At 57.7% G+C, this 24,187-nt stretch overlaps 2 protein-coding genes across 2 annotated transcripts; one reads left to right on the forward strand and one right to left on the reverse strand.

Moving 5' to 3' along the window:
- Nucleotides 1-1,262: 1,262 nt before the first annotated feature.
- TUBGCP2 (tubulin gamma complex associated protein 2) lies at nt 1,263-20,456 on the reverse strand. Its single transcript, XM_019432213.2, has 18 exons — nt 20,323-20,456; nt 17,646-17,805; nt 15,552-15,680; nt 14,573-14,749; nt 13,282-13,441; nt 11,134-11,341; nt 10,672-10,871; nt 10,173-10,362; nt 8,849-8,994; nt 7,275-7,455; nt 6,486-6,666; nt 5,588-5,760; nt 5,170-5,298; nt 4,638-4,758; nt 4,143-4,286; nt 3,499-3,627; nt 2,641-2,804; nt 1,263-1,674 (listed from the first exon to the last, which is right to left on the reverse strand). Exons 2-18 carry the CDS (start codon nt 17,793-17,795, stop codon nt 1,539-1,541), a joined length of 2,718 nt encoding a protein of 905 aa, XP_019287758.1. The 5' UTR covers nt 17,796-17,805; nt 20,323-20,456; the 3' UTR covers nt 1,263-1,538.
- Nucleotides 20,404-24,088, forward strand: ZNF511 (zinc finger protein 511). Its single transcript, XM_019432225.2, has 6 exons — nt 20,404-20,617; nt 20,879-20,952; nt 21,248-21,449; nt 21,635-21,759; nt 22,762-22,911; nt 23,705-24,088. The coding sequence occupies exons 1-6, from the start codon at nt 20,465-20,467 to the stop codon at nt 23,781-23,783; spliced, it is 783 nt and encodes a 260-aa protein (XP_019287770.1). The 5' UTR covers nt 20,404-20,464; the 3' UTR covers nt 23,784-24,088.
- The last annotated feature ends 99 nt before the right edge of the window (nt 24,089-24,187 follow it).

The raw sequence follows: 24,187 nt of genomic DNA on the forward strand, positions 1-24,187 counted from the left end.
GAGCAAGACACAGAGACGGTCTGGGGTCTGGACGTGTGGGTTCCGTCCCTGTGCTCACACACAGCTCGATCAGGGAGGCTCGTGAGCCCCCCTTCCCAGTGAGCTCACTTCTCTTCCTTAGCTGTGCAATTATTTGGGAACAAAAATTAACAGGCAACAGTCCCTGTAAAGGCAAAACCCAGAGCTGTCGCAGACGCACTCGCTCCTCGGCCAGCAGACCAGACCACCCATGTGCAGCCAGACCAGCAGGGGTCTGCTCCTCCTCCGACACAGGACCCCCCTCCCCTCCCCCCGCTGCCGCCAAGGCTCCTCTTGTCCCACCCTCACCACTGGCAACCCTAGGGTGTAGCGGGCAAGCCTGTTGCCCAGAGCCCAGGACGGGGACACAAAGTTTCCGGGTCTCAGGGCAGGGCACGAGGGCGGCAAGCCCAGGGCCAGTGGGCTCCTCAGCTCGGTAAGAGGTTAGCACGACACCAGGGCTCTGGTAACACTGGCGGCAGATAAGCGTATTTGCCACTGCACACACAGCGGCCTGGACAAGAAAGACGTCTGTGGCTTGTGAGTTGGACCCCCTCCATGGTGCCTGTTCTTCAAGGCAGCAGCCAGACTGAGTGCCCACCACCCTGCCTCCAGGAGCCTGCTTCCGGCCCCTTCCACCTGCCCCCCAAGACCCCCTGCAGCAGGCAGGCAGAGCCGAGTCTGGACAGCAACACAGGGCATTTGGCGGGTGGGCAGCATGGCTAGAGTGGGGAGCAGTGGGGTGGGGGTCACAGCTGTGCCACCCAGGGCCGAACCCGCCCTATGGGTTCCACTCTGCACTTCAGCGGGTGCTCCTCAGGACTCCCCCACCCTCCTGCCCAGTCCTGCGGCAGGACAAGGACCGTGCTGCCCCCTGGTGCCCAGAGCCCAGCCTTGCTGATTGCTGGGACACCAGGTGTGCCCACCTGGACACCAGGCTTGGATTTCGTCCCTGCGAGACCTTGATAATCATCCTGAAGTTGCTCAAATGCTGCGTGTTTTCACCTTTTTTTTTTTTTTTGAGACAAAGAAGGTGCCCAAGTGAGCGAGGGCCAGAGACAGAGAAAGAGAGAAAAAGAGAAAATCCCAGGAGGGGCAGAGAGAGGGAGGGAGGGAGGGAGAAAAGGGCGCATCCTCACCCAGAGCTGGGACACGTCCCCACCTGATGTGGGACTCAAACTCACCAATGGTGAGATCACGACCTGAGCCAAAGTCAGGTACTTAACTGACGGAGCCACCCAAGCGTCCTTCACTTTGTCTTTATTTGAGAACAAAAACGTTTTTAAAAACTCACCCTATTCAATAGAAGAACTCACACAAACACACCTATGGAGGCACCCGGCCCGGTGCGGGTGGCTGCTGTGAAGGGAACCTAGCGCCCTGAGCAATGACAGCAGCTTGGCAAGACGCCCCTCGGATTTTATATTTAAACAGTAACGACACACACAAACACATGTGGTTCAGCAACATTCATTCACGTGATGGCTTCTGAACTCATTCTTCTGCAACACCTGCTGGCCTCACTGGGCGGTGACGGCAACCCTGGGCGCAGATGCCGGGGGGCCCCGTGGGACGGGCACTTGGGGCGCTGCCTTCTGGCTCCTCTCTGCAGACAGACGCTCCAGGCGCTCCGTGTAGAAGCCATTGAAGTCAAGTCTGCGGGAGGAGAGGGGCTGGGCTCCTGCACCCCCAGGTGCAGAGGCGCCCTCCCTGGGGCAGCCTGTCCGCCCCACAAAGGGGGAAGGGTGGTCTCTGCACCAGGTGCGAGGGACACGCACCCACACGAGGGCCTCAGGCTCCATCCGGCCTCCGCTTTCTCAAGCAATACTAACACCAGAACTCAGACACACATGAAAATTAAACAACAAGCGTCCCAGGCCCTGTCCTTAGGACATCCGATGCCCACCATAGGACACCTTCCCAGGCAGGGACACCCCCTCAATCTCCTGGAAAGAAGCTGAGCCACTGCCTCCCTTCGGAAGAGCTGTGTGTCCAGGATTCACGGGCAGTGGGAACCTGACGGCCCCAGAACCACAAACTGGCTGAGCGGCCTGCTGGTCCCCCTTCCCACGGGGCCCCTCCCAGAGTCACCAGGAATGTACCACCACACCCACCCCCCACCACCCGAGAGTGACAAGGCACAGACAGAGTCAGGAGCCCAAACGGGGCGGGTTTAGTGCGTGCCGCCACGACCCTCACTGGGTGCTCACAGCCCACGGCAGAAATGGCATCCCCGGTCCCATCCTCCCTCCCGTGGCCACCCCTTGGCTGCTCATCTGAAAATGGGGGCAGGGGGTGGGGGGTGACGCGGCTGCCGTGCATAGCCTAGGGCTATGGGGGCACTGACGGGGCAGCCCGACACACGCTGGCGCACACACACGAGTGAACACGAACCGCTACGCACGCCCGTCTGTGACTTCAGGGGGTGACGCATAGGAGGCTAAGGACAGACACCCTCACGCCCGAGCAGACCCTGCCTCAGTGACACCTTCCTGAGGTGGCCCAAGGCTGCGTGGCAATGGTGAAGGGGGAGCCGGCGAGGGAAACCCGGGAGTCCCATCAGGCAGGGACAGGATCGCGCCCGTGGCCACGCGGGAAGCCGCCTGGAGATGACGCACCCACCTGGAGATGACGCTGGCCATGCTGTGCTCACAGTCACTGGTGCTGTAGAGGCTCAGTCGGGCCAGAAGGTCAAGCAGATGTGCTGAGAAATTCTTATCAAACTTGTTGATGGTGGCCTCGAAGCTGGAGGCCAGCTGCGGGGCGTCCACGTGCTCAGCCAGGTACTAGAAGACAAGTTTGGGCACCGTGAGCGCCCCCAGCCCGGCCTCGGCACTGCTCTCACCAGCTCAGCTTCCCTGTCCCTTTATCTCTAATAGAAGAAAGGATCTGGGCAAGTTTTTGCGTGATACAAGGTGAAAGAGTTAGGACAACATAAAGCTTCCCGAGACCCCAGGACAGAGACACAGTCTGGGCAGCTGGCACCCTGCTTTGCTCCCACCCACACGCGCAAGCAGTAGACCCGCCCGCCTGGGGTGTTTTTTCTGCAACTCAGGTTTTCGAGCTAATGCAGCATTCTCTCCTGGCTCCCTCTCAGTGGAGGGAACGGACCCAGGGGCCCGGGAGCAGGGGCCTGGGCTGGTGCTGCAGGGCCTATGCCCCGACATCCTCTCCAAGGAGGCCCCTCTAGTTAAGGCCGGGCTCTGACCATAAGGACGGCAGGGCCCACAGCCCCACGCCTGCTGTGTGCCAGGCCCTCCAAGGGGCGCCCACACCTGGGCGTTCCTCCCCTTGGGGGAACCGTGGCCTTGCCCTCAAGCACAGAGGGGCTGAGGTTTGGATAAGTCGAGCGAGAAGATTCTCTGGGACTCATATTTAATATCTAACTCAAAGCAAACTTTTTTAACCAAAAGAAGAGTGAAGGGCGGCAGCAGGCGCGCCTGCTAAGCTGCAGGCCCGGCGGTGCCGGACGAAGCACACCTTCCTGGCGAGCTCCTTGCGGGTGCGCTCCTCCGCCCGCTCGGCCTCCGTGGGCGGCCCCAGCATTGTGCCATGCTCCAACATCAGGCGGCCCAGCTCACCGTCCAACTTCATGCTCTGCGTAAATCTCTTGGGGTCAGAAAGAAACGCTCCTGTTAGCGTCAACCCGCCCGGCCCAAGTGAAGGGTGGGCCTCCGCACAGCCAGGCGGTGTCTGCTGTGCCCACGTGACCTTACGGGCGCCTGCCCGAGGGCTGGTCCACTGACTGACTGAAGAACGTTTCTCCCCCGATGGAGCCCCACGTGACCGCGAGAGGTCTAAGGAACCAGTTCCCAGGCTCCTGTCCTCTGGAGGCTGGCCAACACCTCGCACGCTCTCCACTGGCCCCACCGACTCAGACCCCCTAGGCCCTGGAGCCCCAGTGAACCCCCACCTCACCCCCTCTGCCTTCCAACACTTATATTCTGTGCCAATACTTTGGGGCAGCTGCTTGTAACTGAATCAAGTAGCTCAAGTCGGACAAAAAGAACAGCAGGTGTCCAGAAAAAGGCGCAGAACAGAGGCCCATACCGGCGGAAGGGGACTCAGAGCAGCACCCCTGCAGACAGATGGCAGGAGGCGAGTGGGCTGTGGGGTGGCCGCACCTGCATGCAGTTGGTGAACATGACGCACACGGACATGAGCCTGGAGAACACCTTGAGTAGCTCCGGGTTGGTCAGCATGCAGTCCTTCAGACAGTTGTCCAGGAAGCTCGTGTGGTGGCCCAGCACGTCATCGATGTTGGACGCCTGTGCGGAGAGAAGGACCCGGCCTTCACTCTGGGAACGACTTCGCAAGCAGACAGACTCCGCGGGCCTGGCTTCGGCTGCAGCTTTGCACGCTTCCGGTCTGTCGCCATTTTTCAGATGACCCTGTGGCCTCTGAGGGACAACACATCACCCCCAACACGCCTGCTCTCGCACACGCACACCCTCACCGTGCTCGTAGGGAAGCCTCTCGTGTGTGCGGAGGGCTTCGCTTCCTCCCCATCAGCCTGCGGCCGGCGCTGCTCTCACCCCTGACCCCTGACCTGCTACGCTCCCTCCTCAAGAACCCGCTGGAGCCTCTTCAACGTTCCGACACGCCAAGCTACGACTCACAGACTTCAGGTTCTTCTCGAGGACGTGCCAGGTCGGCTCCATGACTTCAAACATCATGTAGTACTGAATGTTCTGAACAAAGTTGAGCATCCGCTGCCGCAGAGTGAAGGCGCCGGCAAACCTGAGCGAGCAGACGGTTTCAGCGCAGTTGACAGGGAGTCGGCGCATCTACAGCATGTGGGGGCCACCCGCCTTGTCGTCAGGGCGTCTGCTCCGGGCTCATGCCCCTCCACGGGGGCCCACACGCGGGCACGAACACCACCAGCGTGTGGGGCACCCCTGGCCGACAGTGAGCAGCTGCGTGTGAGCCAGCAGGAGGAAGCACACGCCCCCAAACCTCGAAGGGCTCACGCTAACGGGCCCGACCCCCCCAAGTCTGCATAGACGGCCGAGGGACAGAGCCAGTGGCCACCGCGGTCGGCAGTGGCCCTGCTCCGCAACGTGAAACATGTCACGGATCTATAAGCTACAAAGGTGTGCGACAAATTGCCTTTTTGCAAGAGGGGAGCGCGTGCGCGCAGACGAGACGCACCACTTAGCGGAGTGCAGGGAGCACTGCTTGGCGGCCTTGTTGCTGATCCAGACGCTGCAGAGTTGCCGCTCTACGTGCTTGCAATAGAACATGTGCCTGAAGAGCATCTGGTAGCGGGTCAGGGCTTTCCTGCAGGGAGCGGGAGGAGACAGGCGTGTAGGTAGGCTTCTGGGCGGCACCAGAGCTCATGAGGCTCGCAGCAGATGGCGGCCTGGGCTTCGGCGGCACCGAAGCGGTTCTGCACTCCGGCCGCCAGGCGCCAGGCAGCCCACCCTGGACACAAATGGGTGTGGAGGCGCCTTGGACGTTCTGCAGAACAAGGCAGGTGCCGGGCGGATCCAGTCCCTTCCTCCCGGCAGACCTGCTGTAAGGTCTAGAGAAGCTAGTACTGGAAGGGTCAGGAAGGACCGACGCTCACCTATTGATAATCAGCGACAGGGGCCACTTGACGACGTAGTCGAAAGAGAAGGCCTCGAGGCCACTCAGCGTGAGCTCGGTGGGGTCGGCATGGACCATCGCCTTCTCCTGCTTGGTCTCGATGGCCAGAACCCGCAGGAGCTGGGTGATGAGGTCATGCGGCATCAGATCAATCTTGGGAAAGACAGAGAGAATGGCGTCGAGTCCTGACCACGGCACCAATCCAGCCGCAGCACAGGCCGGAGAAGCAAGTCCCTCCGGTGGACTCCATCTCCGAGCCCAGCTTGCAAAACGAGCGCCTGCCAAGAGACCCCCACTCAAAAAGTAGGCGTCTTTCCTCCACCAAAGTAGGAAAACAAACGTACGGAGAGATCATTTAAAATACACCTGACGATATAAATGAAAAACCGTGAAGTCAGAAAGGCCTGAATCCCTCCAGATTTACAACTTTACCGCAGGTGCCAGGCTCAGGCTGAAAGAGAAGGTACGTGGGTCTGGAAACACAGCACAGCCGACCCTTAACGTCGGGGGTCAGGGCGCCAACCCGCCGTTCAGCTGAAAATCCACGTGCAACTTCTGACTTCCCCTCCCCCGACCACCGAGAGCCTACTGCCGACCGGAAGCCTTACCGGGACAGCTGACGGACGCACGCTTTGCGTGTCGTACGCCACACACAGTGCGTTCTCGTAACAGAGAAAGCTAGAGACAAGGAAACGTCCCTGTGCTGCATTTACCATAAAACACCCACGTGCGCACACCCGGGCTGCGGGTATCACTGTCAAGAGTTGGTTCCTCCCGTGTCTTTACCTCAAATGTCTTTCTCAGGCAGCTGCTCCAGCTCTCGGGACACGGGGAGCGGCCTGAAAGGTGCTCCCCCCGCCCCCTCACCCCCAGCCCACCTTGAGGTCGTCCTTGAAAGGGTCCGTGTTGGCAGTGCTCATGCGCAGGGCCAGCTCCAGCAGCGCCTCCAGGCGGGTGGGAGTGATGTCGTCCACCGGCTTCTTCAGCTCCTCCTCGGTGAGGTCCATGAAGTGCACGAAGAAGTCCCCCTGGTCCATCAGGAAGTAGCGCTTGATGGACCTGCGGGCGGACGCAAGGTCATCGGGAAGACTGGCCGACGCGCACAGCGGCCTGGACTCGGAGAGAGGCAGGCGTCTGACGAGGAAGAGCTGCGTGCTTGCAAAGGGCTCCCACCAGAACCAGCGGTTTTGATGATGGGGGCGGCGGGGGGACAGGGGGAAGCCAGGAGGGGCCACGCGGCCCAGGAAGGACGTGTCAAGCACATGGCCAGCGCCCCACACCAGGAAACATGTTAGAAAGGGGAGACCGGCGGTCAGCTTCAAACAAACGGAAACAAACAGCTCTTAGGCAGGGGCAAAGAACTCTGTGCCCGGCTACGCCGCCTGGAAGGGGCTGGTGGGGCCGGGGGCAAGACTGGGAGGCTGTGTCACTGCAGACAAGGTGACGCAGGCAGACACTGCCCTGCTGGGCCTCGGGGAGTTAGGACCACAGTGGCAGGGTCACAAATGTGCAAGGTTCTCAGGCTGTCTTCTCAGGCAGGACAACCTGGCAGTGTGCTGGTTTTTACATAAATAGGACAGAGCCACTAAAAGTTAATTTGTGGCCTTGGTCAGACACCCCCGATGGTTACACATGCTGAGCTAGGAGGCCAAGGACAGACGACACACCTCAGGTGCGCCACAAGCTCCTTCTCTTCCATCAGGAAGGCCAGCAGGACCTTGCTGGCATAGTTGAAAGCCTTCTCGATTTGCTCAACATATGCCCGCTCCTTCAGAGTGTAGATGATCTCCTTGGCCACTGGGCAGGTGACATCGTGGCCACACTCTCTGACTACATTCAGATATTTTCCTGAAAAGACAGGGAGAAAGCAAATTAAAACTTTCACCGTAAGTACAAGAAACCACAGACCTGAACCTCGGATGCTGTAACCCAAACAGTAGCTAGAGAACTGGAAAGAGGTTGAGAACAGCCTACAACCCTCTACACATGGCAGAGAAACACAACCAACTGACACCCATGGAGCACAGAAGCGCTAAGTGCTAGAACAGGCTGGACTCTCCAGATCTTCTAAGAACACAGAAATAATTTCAAAAATATTTCAGAGAATGAGACTCTAAACCCTCTTCCGACCCCGTCCCAGACAGCTCCCAGAACCAAAGTGCCGAGTTCCCGGCCAGCAGCGTGTCAGGTACGTCAGTCCATGTGATGGCGACAGGACCATCACTGGCCCAGTGAGGCCTGCATCCTCGGCTGTTTTCCTGTCATGGTATGAGACCAGCCCAGTGAGAAACAGATCTTTGGTCTCTGTCCCTGGTTGCTGGCGCTGAACTCCTAAAACTCTTGGGATTTTGTTACTCATGAAGCCCCTTCTGACCACACCTGAGTTCAGGCCAGAGAGGGACTCTCGGCAGCTTCCCTAGACAGCTTCAGGGTGAGGGCTGGTGGCCAGGGGACCCAACCCCGTCATCACCGCCCACTGAGGTCAGGATCGGGAAAGGCTGAATAAATCACCAACGGTCAATCATTTCATCAATCATGCCTGCATAATGGGACCTCCATAAAATTCCTAAACCAAGGTGTCTGAAGAGTTTCCAGGGAGGGGTACACATCCACACGGGGATGGCGCACCCCAAATCCACAGGCACAGGAGCCCCTGTGCTCGGGACCTGCCCAGACCTCGCCCCATGGACCCTTCACCTGGCTGTTCGCTTGTATCCGTTATAACACACTGGTAATCTAGAGAGTAAAGCGTTTCCCTGAGTTCTGTGAGCCGTCCTCGCAAATGATCACACCAGAGGAGGGGGCCATGGGAGCCTCCCATTTGCAGCCACTCAGACAGGACCCAGTACTTGCTGATGTGGGGGCCGCCCCAAAGGACTGAGCCTCAAACCAAGGAGCCCGCCACAAACCCCGGGTGGATGGGATGAGGGCTAATTTACAGGATGCCCAGCTTGTGTCCACAGAGAACAGGAGAGCGGGATGCCGGTGTGGAAAAGCCCCGCGTCTGGGGTCAGCTGGGAGCAGGGAAGCAACTTTCCTGTCAGTGATAACAGAATTCTAGAAGCGAAGTGGCAAAGAAAAGGCGTCTGTGAGACAAACCCCCAGGGTCAGGGCACAAAGCAACAGTACCCAGAGCCACAGGAGTCGGACGGGACGGTCGCCAGGCAGGGAAGGCGCCACCGGGTACGGGGCCGTGACGGCAAGGCCACAGGCAGAGGCACACCGGGGCCGCAAGGCTCACCTGTGCTGAGGACCTTGCCTGCCATCTTCTGCAGGAAGGAGGGGATCTGGTGCTGCACGACGGTGTACCTCTGGTCCCAGTACTTGTCGTTGTAATCCTCCTGGATCTTCTCCTTGCGCAGCTCGTGCTCTTCCACCATGAACTCGCTGCAGGCACAGCGGACGCTCTCGGGGTCTGGCCGACCAGAGCCCCCCCCCCCCACCCAAGTCGGTCCCCGGCTGTGAGCAACAGTGAACCCACCCACACCCCCGGGGGCAGCTGTTTCAACCGGGGGCTCGGAGAAGACCCGGGGCCACGGGGCCACAGGGGGACCTCTACCTCCACCCCTCCCAGGGGAACTCGGCACTTCCCTCCATCACAGACACGGACAACGCACGACCCCAACAGCAGGGGCGCGACCCCAGCACACCTGCTTCAGATACCGCTCTCGCAAGGCAGGATTTTACAACTTGTTTTTTCAAGTTTACTTAAAACTTTATTTTATGCGAGAGACAGAGAGACAGGGAGAGTGCAAGCAGGGGAGGAATAAAGAGAGAGGGTGAGAGAGAATCTCAAGCAGGCTCTGTGCTGTCAGCCTGACGCGGGGCTCGAACTCACAAACCCTGGGATCATGACCTGAGCCGAAACCAAGAGCCGGACGCCCAACCTACGAGTCCCTCAGGCGCCCCGCGTGAGGCACAATTTTAAAATCGTGTTCCTGGGGCGCCTGGGTGGCTCATTCGGTTAAGCGTCCGACTTCGGCTCAGGTCACGATCTCACGGTCCGTGAGTTCGAGCCCCGCATCGGGCTCTGTGCTGACAGCTCAGAACCTGGAGCCCGTTTCAGATTCTGTGTCTCCCTCTCTCTCTGCCCCTCCCCTGTTCATGTTCTGTCTCTCTCTGTCTCAAACGTAAATAAACGTTAAAAAACATAACATAACAAAAATAAAATAAAAAAATTTAAAAAAAAATAAGTAAATAAAAAATAAAAAATAAAATAAAATCGTGTTCCTTGTAAGGCCCTCCCCTCAGACTGTTATTTGCACCATTAGCAGAGAAACACTACCCCAGCCACAGACTTATTTTTAAAGTATTTTAAGAAATCTACCTCAACACAATAGACTCCTTCGTGAGCTACCCAAGCTCCGTTTACGTATTTAAACGCGTGATGCGGAGAAGGAACGCTCAAGTCTCACCACTGGGAAGGAAGGAAGCTCAGGCCAGGAGCCGCCGCTCCGGGCGACTCCGACGCCCTCCGCTCGACAAGATAAAGCCTCCCGGGGCTCGTGTGGGCGTGTGCCCCTCGCGTACCTCACCGGTGTTCTCCTCGGGCCCTGCGAGCCTACCTGTACGGGTCGTTGATTATCCCTCTATAGATCCACTTCTCCAGGATCTCGAAGTAGGGCACGCTGGCAGCCTTGGTGAGGTACAGACACAGCTCCTGGGCCTGGCTGTCCCCCGTGTAGTTGAAGCTCCGGTCGTGGAGAAGGCTCAGGGTTGACCCCCCAACACACTCGCCTTTATCCACCGAGGTGGCTGCAAGGAGGTGGAGGTGGCGCTCAGTGCGGCGAAGGGGGTGCCCTTGGCGCTTGAGGCCATGTCACGAGAGGCCAGGGCCTCAGTTCATCTCCGGTCTCCCGGGGACAGGTGCCGCTCTCGCGGGACACACTCAAACCGTAACGCTGTGATCGCTAACTAAAGCCTATCAGGAAGAGCTTCCAGAGTTTTCCTGCCACAGACTAACACCTGACGCCCCGCGGGCTCTGGCCGCACAACACGCCGGTCCTGCCGATGCTCCCGCGGGAGGGCCGGCACGTCCCCGGGGGCGGGAGGGCAGGCACGTACCCAGGGAGGCCAGGATGTCCAGGGTGCGCATGGCTGGCTGGATGTAGAACCAGAGCTTCTGCAGGGACAGGAGGCCCTGCCTCTGCAGCTGCTCCAGCTGTGTGACCAGGATCAAGTACTCCTTCACCAGGGCCCTCATGGCGGCTGCCAGGGCGTGGTTCACCTGCCCGTATTCGAAGGAAGACTTCTCTTCAATGAACCTAGGAGGGAGAGGGCACCTGAGCAGGTGAGGCTGAGTTTTCAGATCAGATGTCACAAGCTCTGGGTCCCCTCCCCACTCAAGCTCTTACCCTTGAAGGGAACCTGTAGACACCAGCCCCCTGCACTTGTCCCCAGGCCCTTCGGGACCGTGCCAGGAGTGAAACCCGGTCACGACAAGACAAGCGCGCTCTTGGGGTTTTGTTTTTGGGCGCGAGGACTGAGCTGCAGGGATCAGGAGCACCTGGGAAGGCGGGCGCCCACCTGGTCACCGTGGAGTAACCGGCAGCCACCGGGAGGACCCTGTTCACCAGCTCCCGGATGGACAGGTCGAGGTTGGGGTCCACGAGGAAGGTGCGGCTCTGCCTCCCGGCGAGAGGCTGGGCGGTGATGTACCTGCCGTCCACACCCACCAGCACGTAGAGCAGGTCCTCCACCACAGCCGACTCCTGGGCCGTCAGGGGCAGCGTGCCTGCGGGCCGTGGACACCGCTGGGCCGTGGCCTCGCGTCCAGGGTCCCCGCTCCCACAGACCTCGCTCCCGCCGGAATCTCCTCGGCACGCCCCCCTCCCCCACCGGCTCCCCGGTGCTACGCCCTCCAGCGCTCACGGGCGTGAGAACCAGGCTGACGGGGACCTGACTGGCCCCGGAGCGGTGCGCCACAGCCTTAAAGCCCCGGGCGGAGAAAAACTCCCACTCAGATAAACGCCCGGCCTTAAAAGGACGTGGTTAGGAATTAAGGAGCACTTCTGCCGTAAGCTGTTCTCACAGCACTGGTCACGGCCAGCAAGTCTGGGTTGCGGCGCGACAAAAAGATTTTCTTCAAAGACTTTAAAACCGGGTACGCGCAGTATGAGGCGGTCCCCTCACAACCACGCCGCGGACCGAAGGACAGTCGCGAGCCATCCCCAGGGCCGCCCGCCAAACACCTCCTGACCCAGGCAGCCCCCTGCCTCTCTCGGTTCACGGGCCCTGACACGACCCCCACTGCTCCCCCCAACAACACCTGCCGGGAGAGACCGCCGTGCGCGGGCAGCCAGAGGCAGCAGCGGCAGAAAGGTGTCTCCACGAAGCCGCCCCCCACCCCAGCCTCGCACAGCCGGCCCCACGCGTGCCTGTGTCGGCCCCACAGTGCCCCAAACCGGGGCCTGGCGGCTCAGGGTGGTGCTGCACCACACGCGCGGGACACGGGCTCCGAGCAGGCAGCCGCCGTCTGTGGCCCGGGTCACCCGGCACGCGGAGGCGCACTCTGAGCTCTGGCTCCTCTCCACGAGCCCGTCACGACAAGATCACCCACAGCTCCCGTTCCCCGTGAGCAGGGCCGTCTTCCGGGAACGGCCACCAGCCTCGGCTGCCGCTCACTTGAAACCTGAGCGTCACCCCACTCAGAGCCCCGGCACACGCTCTCAGTGGGGTTAAGGGGTGCAGCACCAGGTCAGCTGGTCCTGAGGGAGGGGACCTCGGCCTCAGGGGGCAGATGCCACCCTGCCCCTCCAGCACCCTGCCCACGTGTGGGAGAGAGCACCGCAAGCCGTGCTGCTGAGAGGCAGGCGAGATAGGAAGGGACTGCTCCGAAGGGGACGCTGCACCGCGAACCGCGGCCAGGAGAACGATCCAGCAGGGTCTCTGTGGCTCGCCAGGGTTTGGGGAGTCGCTGCAGAGGCGACGTGGGGCACACCCCTGCCGCTCAAAGCCGCTAGCTCTGGGACTGTGGAGAGCACCCCAGGGAGGAGGGACGGGACACGAGGCTCCGTGCCACCGGCCACCTGGGCCAAGTAAAGAGAGCAAAACACCTGTTCCTCAGCCACACTAGCTGCATTTCAATGCCCACGAGCTCCATTCAGCTGATGGCACCATACGTTCTGGATACAGCATATCCAGAACATTCCTCAGCACAGAAAACTCTGGGGAGGTAGAGGCCCAAGCCAGTGAGGGCAGGACAGTGTGTGAGCAAGAAGGGTTGGTGAAGGCTGGGCCCGGGACCAGGCTGGGGCAGCGGGAAGGAAATGAACACAGGGGCCACCCCCAGCTCCAGGACCTGACAAACAGCGACACCGGTCGTCACGAGAGGAGTGGGGACACCAGAGGGCAAGTCAGGAGCCCCGCGGGAGACACAAACGGCAGACAATGGGCCCCATGAGCCAAAATTCAGGGAGACATCCTAGGGATAGAGACCTGAGATCACAACAGGGGCATGATTCCTTCAAACTAAAAGGTCACTGTGGAGAGGGAAACAATCAGAAAAGACCCAGGAGCAAACCATGGGAGCACTTGGAAGAGGAGGGTGGGGGGCGGGGAGGGCAGACACAGGGAGGACACAAGAGCTCGGCGCTCCTGAGCACAAAAGCACAGGAAGAACGGTGCCCCACGCCGCTCACACACGCAGATGTGAGAAACAGACGTACCGCATACCTATAGGCACAGCCATGTCCGTGTTGACGCCTGAGCCAGGCAGGAAGTCCCCAAGGAGGGTGGGTCTGTCGTATACCCACGGTGGAAAGACGGGGAGGCGCTGGCCTGAGTTTTTTTTGTTCTGCTTATCTCGAAGCAACTTTCTTGTCAGTTCCAGAGACTGGCGAGGGTGTTTTCAAAAAACAAAAAAAAATATATACTTTTAGTACAAACGCTTAACGCTAACACATACGGCACTGGAGAGATCGCCCACTGAACGCAAATGAGGAAGCGGAACGACTGTCTCCACGCCCGTCACAGTGTGAGGAGCTGGGGACGAGACGGGAACCCAGCCTCTTGTCAGGGTCCCAGTCTGTGCAGGACCCACAGGTAAACCAGCAACACCAGCAACAGGCTGCACCCTTCTGGGGACAACTACACACGGACCCCGTCACTTTTCCCGGAGACACAAGGTCTAGTCACGACCTGATGGGTCTCGGATGGGTCAAGGAAACCAGGCCACCCCCCCGCCCCTCCCAGCCAGCTGGAGAAGGGCAGGCGTAGAGGAGAGATCCACCCAGGGAAAGGCCGACCCCCGACACGCCCGGAGCAGCAGTCCTCCTGCGGAACCAGCCACCAGAAGCTGACCAGGGCAGGCCGAGGTGGCCCGGCTGTCAGGAGAGCCAGCTCAAAGGTGGCCAGGGAGAGAGGCAGGTGCAGACCATTTTCTCGTCGATCACACGGGGTGGCAGTGTGGGGACACGGGAGGTGCTGATAGGACACGCCCACCGGCACTGGCTGTCATGTGTCAGAGCCATGGTGCTCAAGAGGCACGTGCTCTGCTCAGACCCTCGTGGGGACGCAGCTCTGAGGGAGCTTGAAAAGCCACAGAAGTTATAGCCTGAGAAGACAGCTGTCCCTCAAGTGACCAGGGCAGGACACGAAATCAAGAGCAAGGAAAAACAGTAAGCACAGAAGATAACACAACGTAGATGAAATTATCTACAAAATACAACCTTAAGAAACAAACTGTGAAAACCTAATGGATGGAAACGGAGAATCACAGTATACAGGGCAAGACCCACACGAGTGCCTCGGACACGCGAGCCCAGAACAGGCGAGCCGGCGCGGGTGACGCAGGGCCTCGCGTTTCTGACCTGCAGCGTGCGTCAGAACTGCCGTCCCTACGCAGCTAGGTCCCCATCGGGAGCGAGCCGCGGCCCCTCCACGTCCACGTTCCTCTCTAGCTCGCACACACCCCATCGCCGCACCTGCTCCCGCAGGCGTGGCCCGTGGACGGCGGGTGCAGTACCTGCTGCAGCGTGGAGCCTGTGGCCACGCTGCCGAGCTGCTTCCTCAGCTCTTCCAGCTCCTGCATGGAGATTTTGGAGGCCGTGGCGGGGCCGCTGAAGCCGCTGGTGCTGCTGCCTGCAGCGCTGGCCGCGAGCTCGGCTCTCTCTTTGGCGTTCTGTTGTAAGTACTGCAGGGTCTGAAAACACACGAGACCCTACATTACACGCCTGTGCTCTGCTGGGCACGGCCAGGCCCCCTCCTTCCCTCCTGACCCCAGCCACCCACGGAGGGCAGCGGCAACTCCCGAGTCTGTGGGCCGCAGTCAGTCTCTCCGTGTTTTCTGCCGTGAGGTGTCACGTGCTCAGAGAGGGCGATAATCCCGCGGACGCTTGACAGCCAACTCCCAAACCCTGTTCCCAACTCAGCCTTTCCTCTACGCTCGGCCAGTCTCCCGTCCCGCACGTGGCAAGACCTCTTCCCTCTGTGTGACGGTCAAACATGCCTGGTGTGGCACCACAACCTTCTCCAGACCCTGGGCCTGAGGAGTGAGAGGCCCAAGCACATCCCCAGACGCCCTCGGGTGCAACAGCATCTCCGGCCTTGACATGACGCTAGGTGTTTTTCTTAGGGTCACGAGTAACATGCCCATTCAAAACAGACAAAACCCCTGCGTGAGACTACGAAATACAAAACCCTCCAACCACAGGGGTAACCGCGGTCAAACTTCCCAGGGGCACCGCCAACATGAGCTACTGTTCCTCCTGACGCACCACCGACACACCCCTGCGGTACACCAGAGTGCTGCTAGCACAAGGCAGGGAAGGAGCCCCGTGTTGGGTGCTGCAGGCGAGCAGAAAGGTGCCGTCCGACAGCAGACTCACGATGTGTTGTCGCAACTGAGCCAACCCACGTGCGTAGAACAGGTTAATCAGAGCAGCTCCACACACAAGCTCCGTCAGGAGCACGCATCACACTCTCGATGAGTCCACGGCCATTACCTCTCTGTCTTCCGTGAGTTTCGATAACAGGTACACCAGTGGGTCAAGGTTCCTTGTGTTTTTAGATTTCAGTTCATCATATTTCTTTAGAAAGTCTTCTGGAGTACGAGAAAATTCTGCTATTTTAACCTCAAAAGCATAAACATGAAAGATTTAGTGACAATAATAAACAACTGTTAAAAATCTTCCAGGGGCGGACGGGTGGCTCAGCCGGTTAAGCGCCCGACTTCGGCTCAGGTCATGATCTCGCAGTCCGTGAGTTCGAGCCCCGCGTCAGGCTCTGTGCTGACAGCTTGGAGCCTGGAGCCTGCTTTGGATTCTGTGTCTCCCCCTCTCTCTCTGCCCCTCCCCTGCTCATGCTCTGCCTCTCTCTGTCTCAAAAATAAGTTAAAAAAATGTTAAAAATTTTTTTTAAATCTTCCAGAAAATTAAACACGAAAACCAAAACAGTGAAATTAGGTAGGTTAAATAATCATACACCCCTGAAATAAAACTTAAACTCAACAAAATATCTCATTAAACCTACCCATGATCTCCCACAATTTCCCTCCTGTGTGCTTCCTCAGCCTGAGATCAGGAAATGACCATCTAGATCTTTCTACCAGTTTATGCATTCACTTTACACATTTAACTCTAGGGGCTCCTGGGTGGCTCAGTCGGTTAAGTGTCCGACTTCAGCTTGGGTCATGGTCTCTTAGTCTGGGGGTTTGAGCCCCGTGTCAGGCTCTGCGCTGACAGCTCAGAGCCTGGAGCCTGTCTCCCTCTCTTTGCCCCTCCCCTGCTCATACTTTGTCTCTTTCTCTCGCTCTCAAAAATAAATAAACATTAAAAAATATATATGCATTGGGGCGCCTGGGTGTCTCAGTAGGTTAAGCATCCAACTTCAACTCAGGTCATGATCTCACAGTTCATGGGTTCGAGCCCTGTGTTGGGCTCTCTGCCCCTCCACAGCTCGTGTTCTCTCTCTTAAAAGTGAATAAACATTATAAAAAAATGTTTTTTAAGTTTACGCATTTAACTCTATTCCCTCTGGAACCAGGGATAGGCTCAGCGGTTACGTTCACTCACTGATTTATGGTGCTCCCCTTGTAATAAATTAAGATCACTTCTGTGTTCCCAGTCTGTCTGTTCAGTGAATTTTTCTAATTATCCTTGTGCCATTATTAAACTATTTATTAAAAAAAAATTTTTTTTTAATGTGTATTTATTTTTGAGACAGCAAGAGACAGAGCATGAACAGGGGGAGGGTAAGAAAGAGAGAGACACAGAATCCGAAACAGGCTCCAGGCTCCGAGCTATCAGCACAGAGCCCGACGCGGGGCTCGAACTCACGGACCGCGAGATCATGACCTGAGCCGAAGTTGGACGCGTCACCGACTGAGCCACCCAGGCGCCCCATTATCAAGCTATTTAAATAATACAAGCTTTACAGAGTGTTTCTAAAAACAAATTTCAAAATTATCTCGTACTGAAGATCCGTAATTTTGAATTATATGCTATTTGAATAAAAACAGAAAAACCTGCTTTAGAGGGATTGCAATGCAGTTAATACAGGAGCTTCCTTTCCATCCAGAGGAATATCTGAGTCTCCTTCCTCAGGGGACTCAGAACCTGGGTTCTGAGGTCAGGGTGACAGCCCAGCAGTCTCCCTGAGCCACCATTTATTCATTTGTACAACAGAGTGAGTAACAAGGGCCGTTATGAGGAAGCATCAGAAGCATGGAGTTGAGCAGAATTCCTGGTCCAAGAAAAGCCTTTGACAAGTATTGTCTGCCATCTGCACTGGTAATGCTGTGGCTGCTCAGTCAGGAAGCTTATGAACTTTGTGCACAAACTGTGCCAAGGACAGGGCCCATCTTGTCCAGTGCACAGCACTGTACCAGGACGGGGCCCATCTTGTCCAGTGCATAGCACTGCTCCAGGACAGGGCCCACCTTACCTAGTACACAGCACTGTACCAGGACAGGGCTCACCTTACCCAGTGTACACAGTGCAGCAACAGGACGGGGCCCACCTTGTCCAGTGCGCAGTGCTGCACCAGGACAGGGCCCACCTTGTTCAGTGCACACAGTGCCGCACCAGGACGGGGCCCACCTTGGCGCTGTGTGCAGATACAGTGGTAGTGACATATGGGGTCCTATTCTTCTGCAGCAAGTCGATATAGACCTCAGCACCATCCCCTCCGTGGACACGCAGCAAGCTGAGCAGCTCATTGACGTCGTGGTGAATCCGAAACTCACTCATAGTTTTGGCTCTGAAACAACATCAACAATATGTTCTCCTAAAGCTAAGAGGAAAGCCGTCTACAAAAAACAAAACTGTGCTAACAGCTCTAGTGAAGACGAGGCCTGAGGTAAACGAGCAGTAGACATAGCACACAACCCATATGCTAATTAACTAATGAATATTAATTTGCAACTGGGCAAGTGAGACTCTAACCTTGTGCGACAGAGAACAAGTTCCGCACATACAAATATCATCAACTCATGCTAAACATCGAAAACTGGCCAGAGTCAGGGAATCTTCAAACAGAAAAGCAGAACGGTTAAGCGTCAGCAGGTGCGTAAGTCACTAGCACACACTTTTAAAATCAGGAGGAGTTCACAATAACCAGTTATGGGCATGAGGCACAGCAGGGCATGGGTTGCGGAGTCCCAGGCAGTCTGAACCCTGACTTGGCCAGTTCTGGGCTGTAAGGTCCTCGGCAAGGAGCCTGATCTCTCTAGGCTTCTCCTGCCAAGGGGTGAGTAGTAAATCCTACCCATAGAGGTACTGCGGAGATCAAATAAAATCATCCTGATAGAACACCAAAGGGCCCATACGGAGTAAGTGCCCATGGTATTGTTACTAGACAAGCAGGAACAAATTCCGTTACTACATAGGGCCGACCACGAGGAAACGTTACTGGAGAAGTGGCTGGTTTTACCAAAGGAAAACTGGATCTGAGTCACCATCAGTTACCTTAGTGATCACAGAAGAGCCTGAACGAGGCACTGCAAACCACAAGCAAGACAGAAAAGACAACACAGAACTCTTCCGCTGAGGCCTCTTTGAATCTCAGGGCAATCGGTTTTACACACATTCTACATTCTACAAGGCTTCCTAAGGAATGTGGGTTGTCCTATAATGGCTAGACTAGGTGTCCTATGATGGATGGACTACAAGGTCATGCTAGATGGCAAGGGCACTGCGTTTACCATGGAAAGAAAACACCTGTCCCCCAGATACAAGTAGGTGGAGATAGGGCTTCAGAAGAAAGATCATCTAAGTAAATGTGTATTTATTTTATTTTAATATTTATTTATTTTGAGAGAGAGCGAGCGAGTGAGCAGGGGAGGGGCAGAGAGAGAGGGAGACACAGAATCCGAAGCAGCTCCAGGCTCCGACCTGCCAGCACAGTGGCTCTCAAACCCATGAACCGTGAGATCATGACCTGAGCTGAAAAGTAGGACGCTTAACCGACCGAGCCCCCGAGGCGCCCCAACGTGAACATTTATTCTAAACTATCCTCACATGGGGCGCCTGAGTGGCTCAGTCGGTTGAGCGTGTGACTTCGGCTCGGGTCATGATCTCGCAGTCTGTGGGTTCGAGCCCCGCGTCGGGCTCTGTGCTGACAGCTCGGGGCCTGGAGCCTGCTTCAGATTCTGTGTCTCCCTCTCTCTGACCCTCCCCCATTCATACTCTGTCTCTCTCTCTGTCTCAAAAATAAATAAATGTTAAAAAATAAAAATTAAAAAAAAAACTAATTGCACAAATGGGCTTGTAAAACAAAATTTGTGAAAAAAAGGTCAAGAGCCCTGATGCTTTTTCAGAGACAGAAAAGTAAAGCATAAGCGATGAATCTGTCCAGGGCTCTTCTTAGCTGTGAAACGGACCGGGGATGGGGCCACAAGCCTTTACTTCCAGGATGAAGGAGCCAAAAGATTTTTATTATGCTCTTTAAATGACAGCTCTAAAATTATCTTCTAATTTTTTAAAGAAACACTACCTCACTTCCTGACTATATTGCACGCATGGGTGTACAGGTCCTATCAACGCCGAAGTACCTGGGGGAGGAGGGGAGTCCGGCCATGGCCACCCCGCACCCCCCCCCCCCCCCCCAGTAAGTCTCAAGCGTCCTTGCGTCCCTTGGATCACCCATCGCTGTTTTAACTAGGTAACTTTCACCAGGTAGGCAGCCGTGTCCGCGGCTGGGCAGAGGCGTCCTCTGCTTTCTTCACCGGCGGGCACTGAGCACCGGGCACAGAGTCCTGCGCACCTCAGGAGCTGATGGGAGGGAGGAGACTAGAAAGGCAGGCGGAACGCGCAGGGCCTGACAGGCTACGAGAGAGCCGCTGGACTAAGGTAACGGGAAGCCACCGAAGGGCTTTAAACAAGGAAGCATTGCCGTAGGACGTGAATTTTGCAAAGACCACTCTGGCTCCAGTTTGGTTACTGGTCTGGAGACCAGCACGACCCAGAGGCCGCGCCAGCCCTTCAGGTGGGAGGCAAACGCGGCGTGGACAAGGGTGAGGGTAATGAGGGCGGAGGAGGGGTGGGAGTCTCCACAGCAGGGAGGCCGCACGGTTAGAGTTTGGGACGTGAGCCGTCGGTGGGGCAGCGCACAGGCCAGCACCGTACCCGAGCGCGGGGTCCAGGGGCGAGACGCCCGCCGGCCGTGCGCCCCTGAGCGGTCGGCGCACGGCCGGCGGCGGAGCGCGGGGAAGGGAGACTGAGCCCCGCCGCCTCCCCCTCGCAAGGCTCAGGCTCCACCGCCCGCGGCCGGACTCACCGCGCGTCCGGGCGCCGGTCCGCCTAAGCTCACAGCGAAACCCGCGGCGGCAGCGGAAGTGGCGCGAGGTCACTTCCGGCCCCGCCCCGGCCGGCTCGCGGACGGTGGCCGGCAGGCTGTGGCGCCGCCAGCGCGCAGGGCGATGCAGCTGCCGCCCGCGCTGCACTCCCGCCTGGCGGGGGGACCCGGGGCGGCCGAGCCGCTGCCGGTGGAGCGGGACCCCGCGGCCGGAGCCCCGCCCTTCCGCTTCGCGGCGCGCCGGGTACGCTTCCCGCGGGAGCACGAGTTCTTCGAGGTCTGTGAGCCCAGGAGGGAGAGGGCGGTTGTCGGCGGGGGCGGGGCCGGCGGGCAGGGCGGGGGGCCGTGGGCGGGGCCGACGCTCGCGGTTGGGGGCGGGACCGTCGGGCGGGGACGAAGCCGACGCTCGCGGATGGGGCTTCGGGCGAGGCGGGGGATACGGGCCGGGGCGCTCGTGGATGGGGCGTGCGGATGGGGGCGGGGCGGACGGGGGCGGGGCTGGCAGACCGGCCCCGCCCATGATGTGCGTTTCCTGCAGGATGGGGACGTGCTGCGACACCTCTACCTTCAGGACGTGCTCACACAGGTGACAGAGGCGCCGGAGAGGCCCAGGTACTCGCCTCTGGGCCCAGCGCTGCCCCCTCCCTGGATCCAGCCCGCTCGCTCCTGGGTGATCCGCCACCCTACCCTCTGCCAGACCACCGTCCTTGCTCCTCTGTTCTGGCTTCACTCCCTCCTCTCCGGTCTGTGAAAATTTAGTTGTTAAGAAACTAGAATTTGGGATTGCCAAAGAAACATCAGAGCTTTACCGTTTATCAGGCTGCTTAAAGGAAAGGTGTCAGTTGGGAGCGTAAGGTCCTCTGTCATCAGCAGGACGGCATTCCCACAAGGTGGTTTCCTTTGCCAGGGTGCCTGAGTTTACCTGTCAGGTGGCAGGCTGCTGCCAGGTGTTTGACAGCCTGGAGGACTATGAGCACCACTACCACACTCTGCACAGAAACGTCTGCTCCTTCTGCAGACGGGCCTTCCCCTCAGTGCACCTGCTGGACGTCCACATCCTGGAGTGGCATGACTCACTGTTCCAGATCCTGTCTGAAAGGCAGGACATGGTGGGTGATGTGTCCATGTTCCTTGGGCCAAGGGCAGTCATCTCGGGCGGAGGAGGGGTTTGTCCCCAAGCTGTTTGCCTAGCTGGGGGGGGGGGGGTCAGCACACTGCTCCCAGCTGGAGGTCAGGGGCAAGGTGCGCGGGGACTCTGTGAGTCAGGATGGAGGTGACACTGTTTCTGTTTCAGTATCAGTGCCTGGTGGAAGGCTGTGCAGAGAAGTTCAAGACCAGCAAAGACAGGAAAGATCACCTGGTGAGATGTCACCTCTACCCTGCGGACTTCCGATTTGATAAGCCAAAGAAAAGCAGAGGGTACGCGAGGTGGTGCACGTGCCAAGCTTCAGGATGGGCCCCTGAATTTAGAAAAGCGTTTTGAGTGTGTGGACTTTAAGGGTGCTGTCGGGTGGGGAGTTCTCAGGCAGGAGGAGTGAAACCAGTAGGGGATGGTTTTGCTGGCCCTGTTGGGAATGACTGGGATCTCATCTTGCTGTCTGCCCTGGGGCACCTAGGAATGTCACCTGATTCTCTGCTCTACCTGTATCTCCTCTTGGGGGCTGCAGCCCCACTTGCTTTGCTGACCTGGCCCTCTGGGAATCTGTCCCAGGCTGGGAGGCCCTCCCCTCACGCAGACCCTCCAGCTCTTCGTCTGGTTGGTAACTTGGACAATGAAGCCATTTTGTTACCACCACTGCTCAGAACAGCCTGGGGAAATGCATCAGGAGTCATTCTTAAACTTGTATCTCTTTGCCTCTTGCAACTGGTTCCTTTGGCAGAGTCCGTCAGAACATCCTGGGAATCGTGTCGAAGTGTTACCAGTCTAGTAGTCCTCAGCAGGACTTTGCTCTTAAAGTACTGTGAGTCTGAGAGCCCACTGCAACACAGGAGAGTCACGAGGTTCTGAGTGTAAGGTGACTCTCTCCTCTCGGAGGGACCATTTCAAGGAAAGGAGTCCTACAATGCTGGATTGAATAGGGATTGGGGACGACACTCGATAGCAAGGTTAACATTAGCAAACTTCTCGTGGTTGTGGAAAGACAGCGGGCACCCTTGGGAGGCATTTACCACGTGGCACCACAAAAATACTTTTTTCAAAACCTGAGGTGTAACTGTCACTAAATTTGCAAACGTGGCATCTGTCACATGACCATTCACTTAAGGTTTTGTTGTAACCCTTGTGCTTGTCCCAATAGTCTGGAAAGTATGCTTTGCCAAAACAGTTAAAAAACTTTTTTTTGCAAGAAAAGTAGTGTTTTTGTGGTCAGTCTGGGGGGGAAGACAGGGCCACAGGAGCCACCACTCACCCTGTCTCCACAGCCCAGCCACACCCGGGGCCGCTGTAAGAGCATCCGCAGAAGCTCCGGGGGATGACGGGGAGCAGTCAGGAGGGGATGCCATGGAAGTCTGCTCTGAACACGCGGCCTCCCTCCCAGAACCTGTGGGCGAGCGGCGGACCTCCGGCCACAGGTCAGTGCCTGGCATCCTTCTGGGGCAGGTTGTGAGCATGTGCTTTGTGAGGAGAATGCTGGGCTGGGCCCTGGGCAGTAGTCTCCCTGAGAGAAGAGGGTTGGAGTGTTGGCTTCAGCAGGAGTTGAGAGCCTGACCGATTCTGTTTCTCTCGAGTCACTTTGTGTCTTGCGCATGCCCTGTTTTGGGCCCTGAGGCACCGGAAGGGAAGGCACCATCGCCCCCTTTGCATCGTGGCCTAAACTGGGATGGAAGGAACGTTGGCTGTCGTTGCCGAAGTTATGATCTACTGATCTGTTTTTCTATTGCTAATTGTGTTCTTATTGGGCTAAACTTGTTTTCGAGTCTAATTTTGGGAAGGACACAGGACAGAAGGAAAGAAATTGCCAACAAGTGCAAACCGATAAGTAGACTCTCACCCCCAGCTGCCCTCGCGCAGCCGCCCAGCCTTTGGCCTGCAAGTGGGTCCCGGATGCCGTGGCAGTCAGGGTTCCTTCCAGATGGTGGGCCACAGGAAGCCTGGGCCTGGAACCCGTGTCAGGAGCGGCCCTCTTGGCCGAGTCTCCCAGGCGAGAGTGTGTTGGTGGAAGCGGGTCTGAGGTGGATGGCCAGGTGTAGGAAGGGAGCTGACCCCGGGGCCCAGGGCATCTTGGGAAGGGACAGCCCTGTCCTAAGTGTTCCTCAAAGTGGAAGAGAAGGAGCTCGCCAGAATAAACTCACGACGCTATTTTATGAGTTGGGTTCTCGTTGGGAAAAGAAATGGTTTAGTACGGAGACGACTCTTCTCTTTCAGAATACCTTCTACCATCTGTTTCGGTCAAGGTGCATCACGAGGATTTAAAAGCACCAAGAAAAAAAAGGGACACCAGTGACAACGTGGACGGAGAGCCACAGAACTCTGAGCTGACTCTGAGCGAGCGGTGGCCTTTCGCAGGATGGGGCGTCAGTGTTGCACTTTCTCTCGCCTTCTGGTGCGGCCGCCCTCCGACTCAGGCCTTTGCCACCCTCCATCTCAGCCCAGCTCCGTGTCGCTGAACAACTGTGTGACGGCAGAAGCAGTGACAGACCCACGGATTCCCGACACATGCTCTGGTGAATGAAATGGCCCGCCATGCCACCTCCCTATGCAGGGCCGTCCTGAGGATGTGCCGTATAAATACGTAGATATTTGCCATAACGGTCTCCAGCCGTGACTTCTGTGTGGTCGAGCTGCGTAGGGAAACGGGCAGCAGCTCTCCGTGGGGAATCTGTTTGCAGGGCTCAGTTTTTGGAAAGA

This window comes from Panthera pardus, unplaced genomic scaffold (assembly GCF_024362965.1).
Source record: "Panthera pardus isolate Hobbes unplaced genomic scaffold, ASM2436296v1 HiC_scaffold_22, whole genome shotgun sequence".
In the NCBI taxonomy this organism is placed as follows: Eukaryota; Metazoa; Chordata; class Mammalia; order Carnivora; family Felidae; genus Panthera; species Panthera pardus.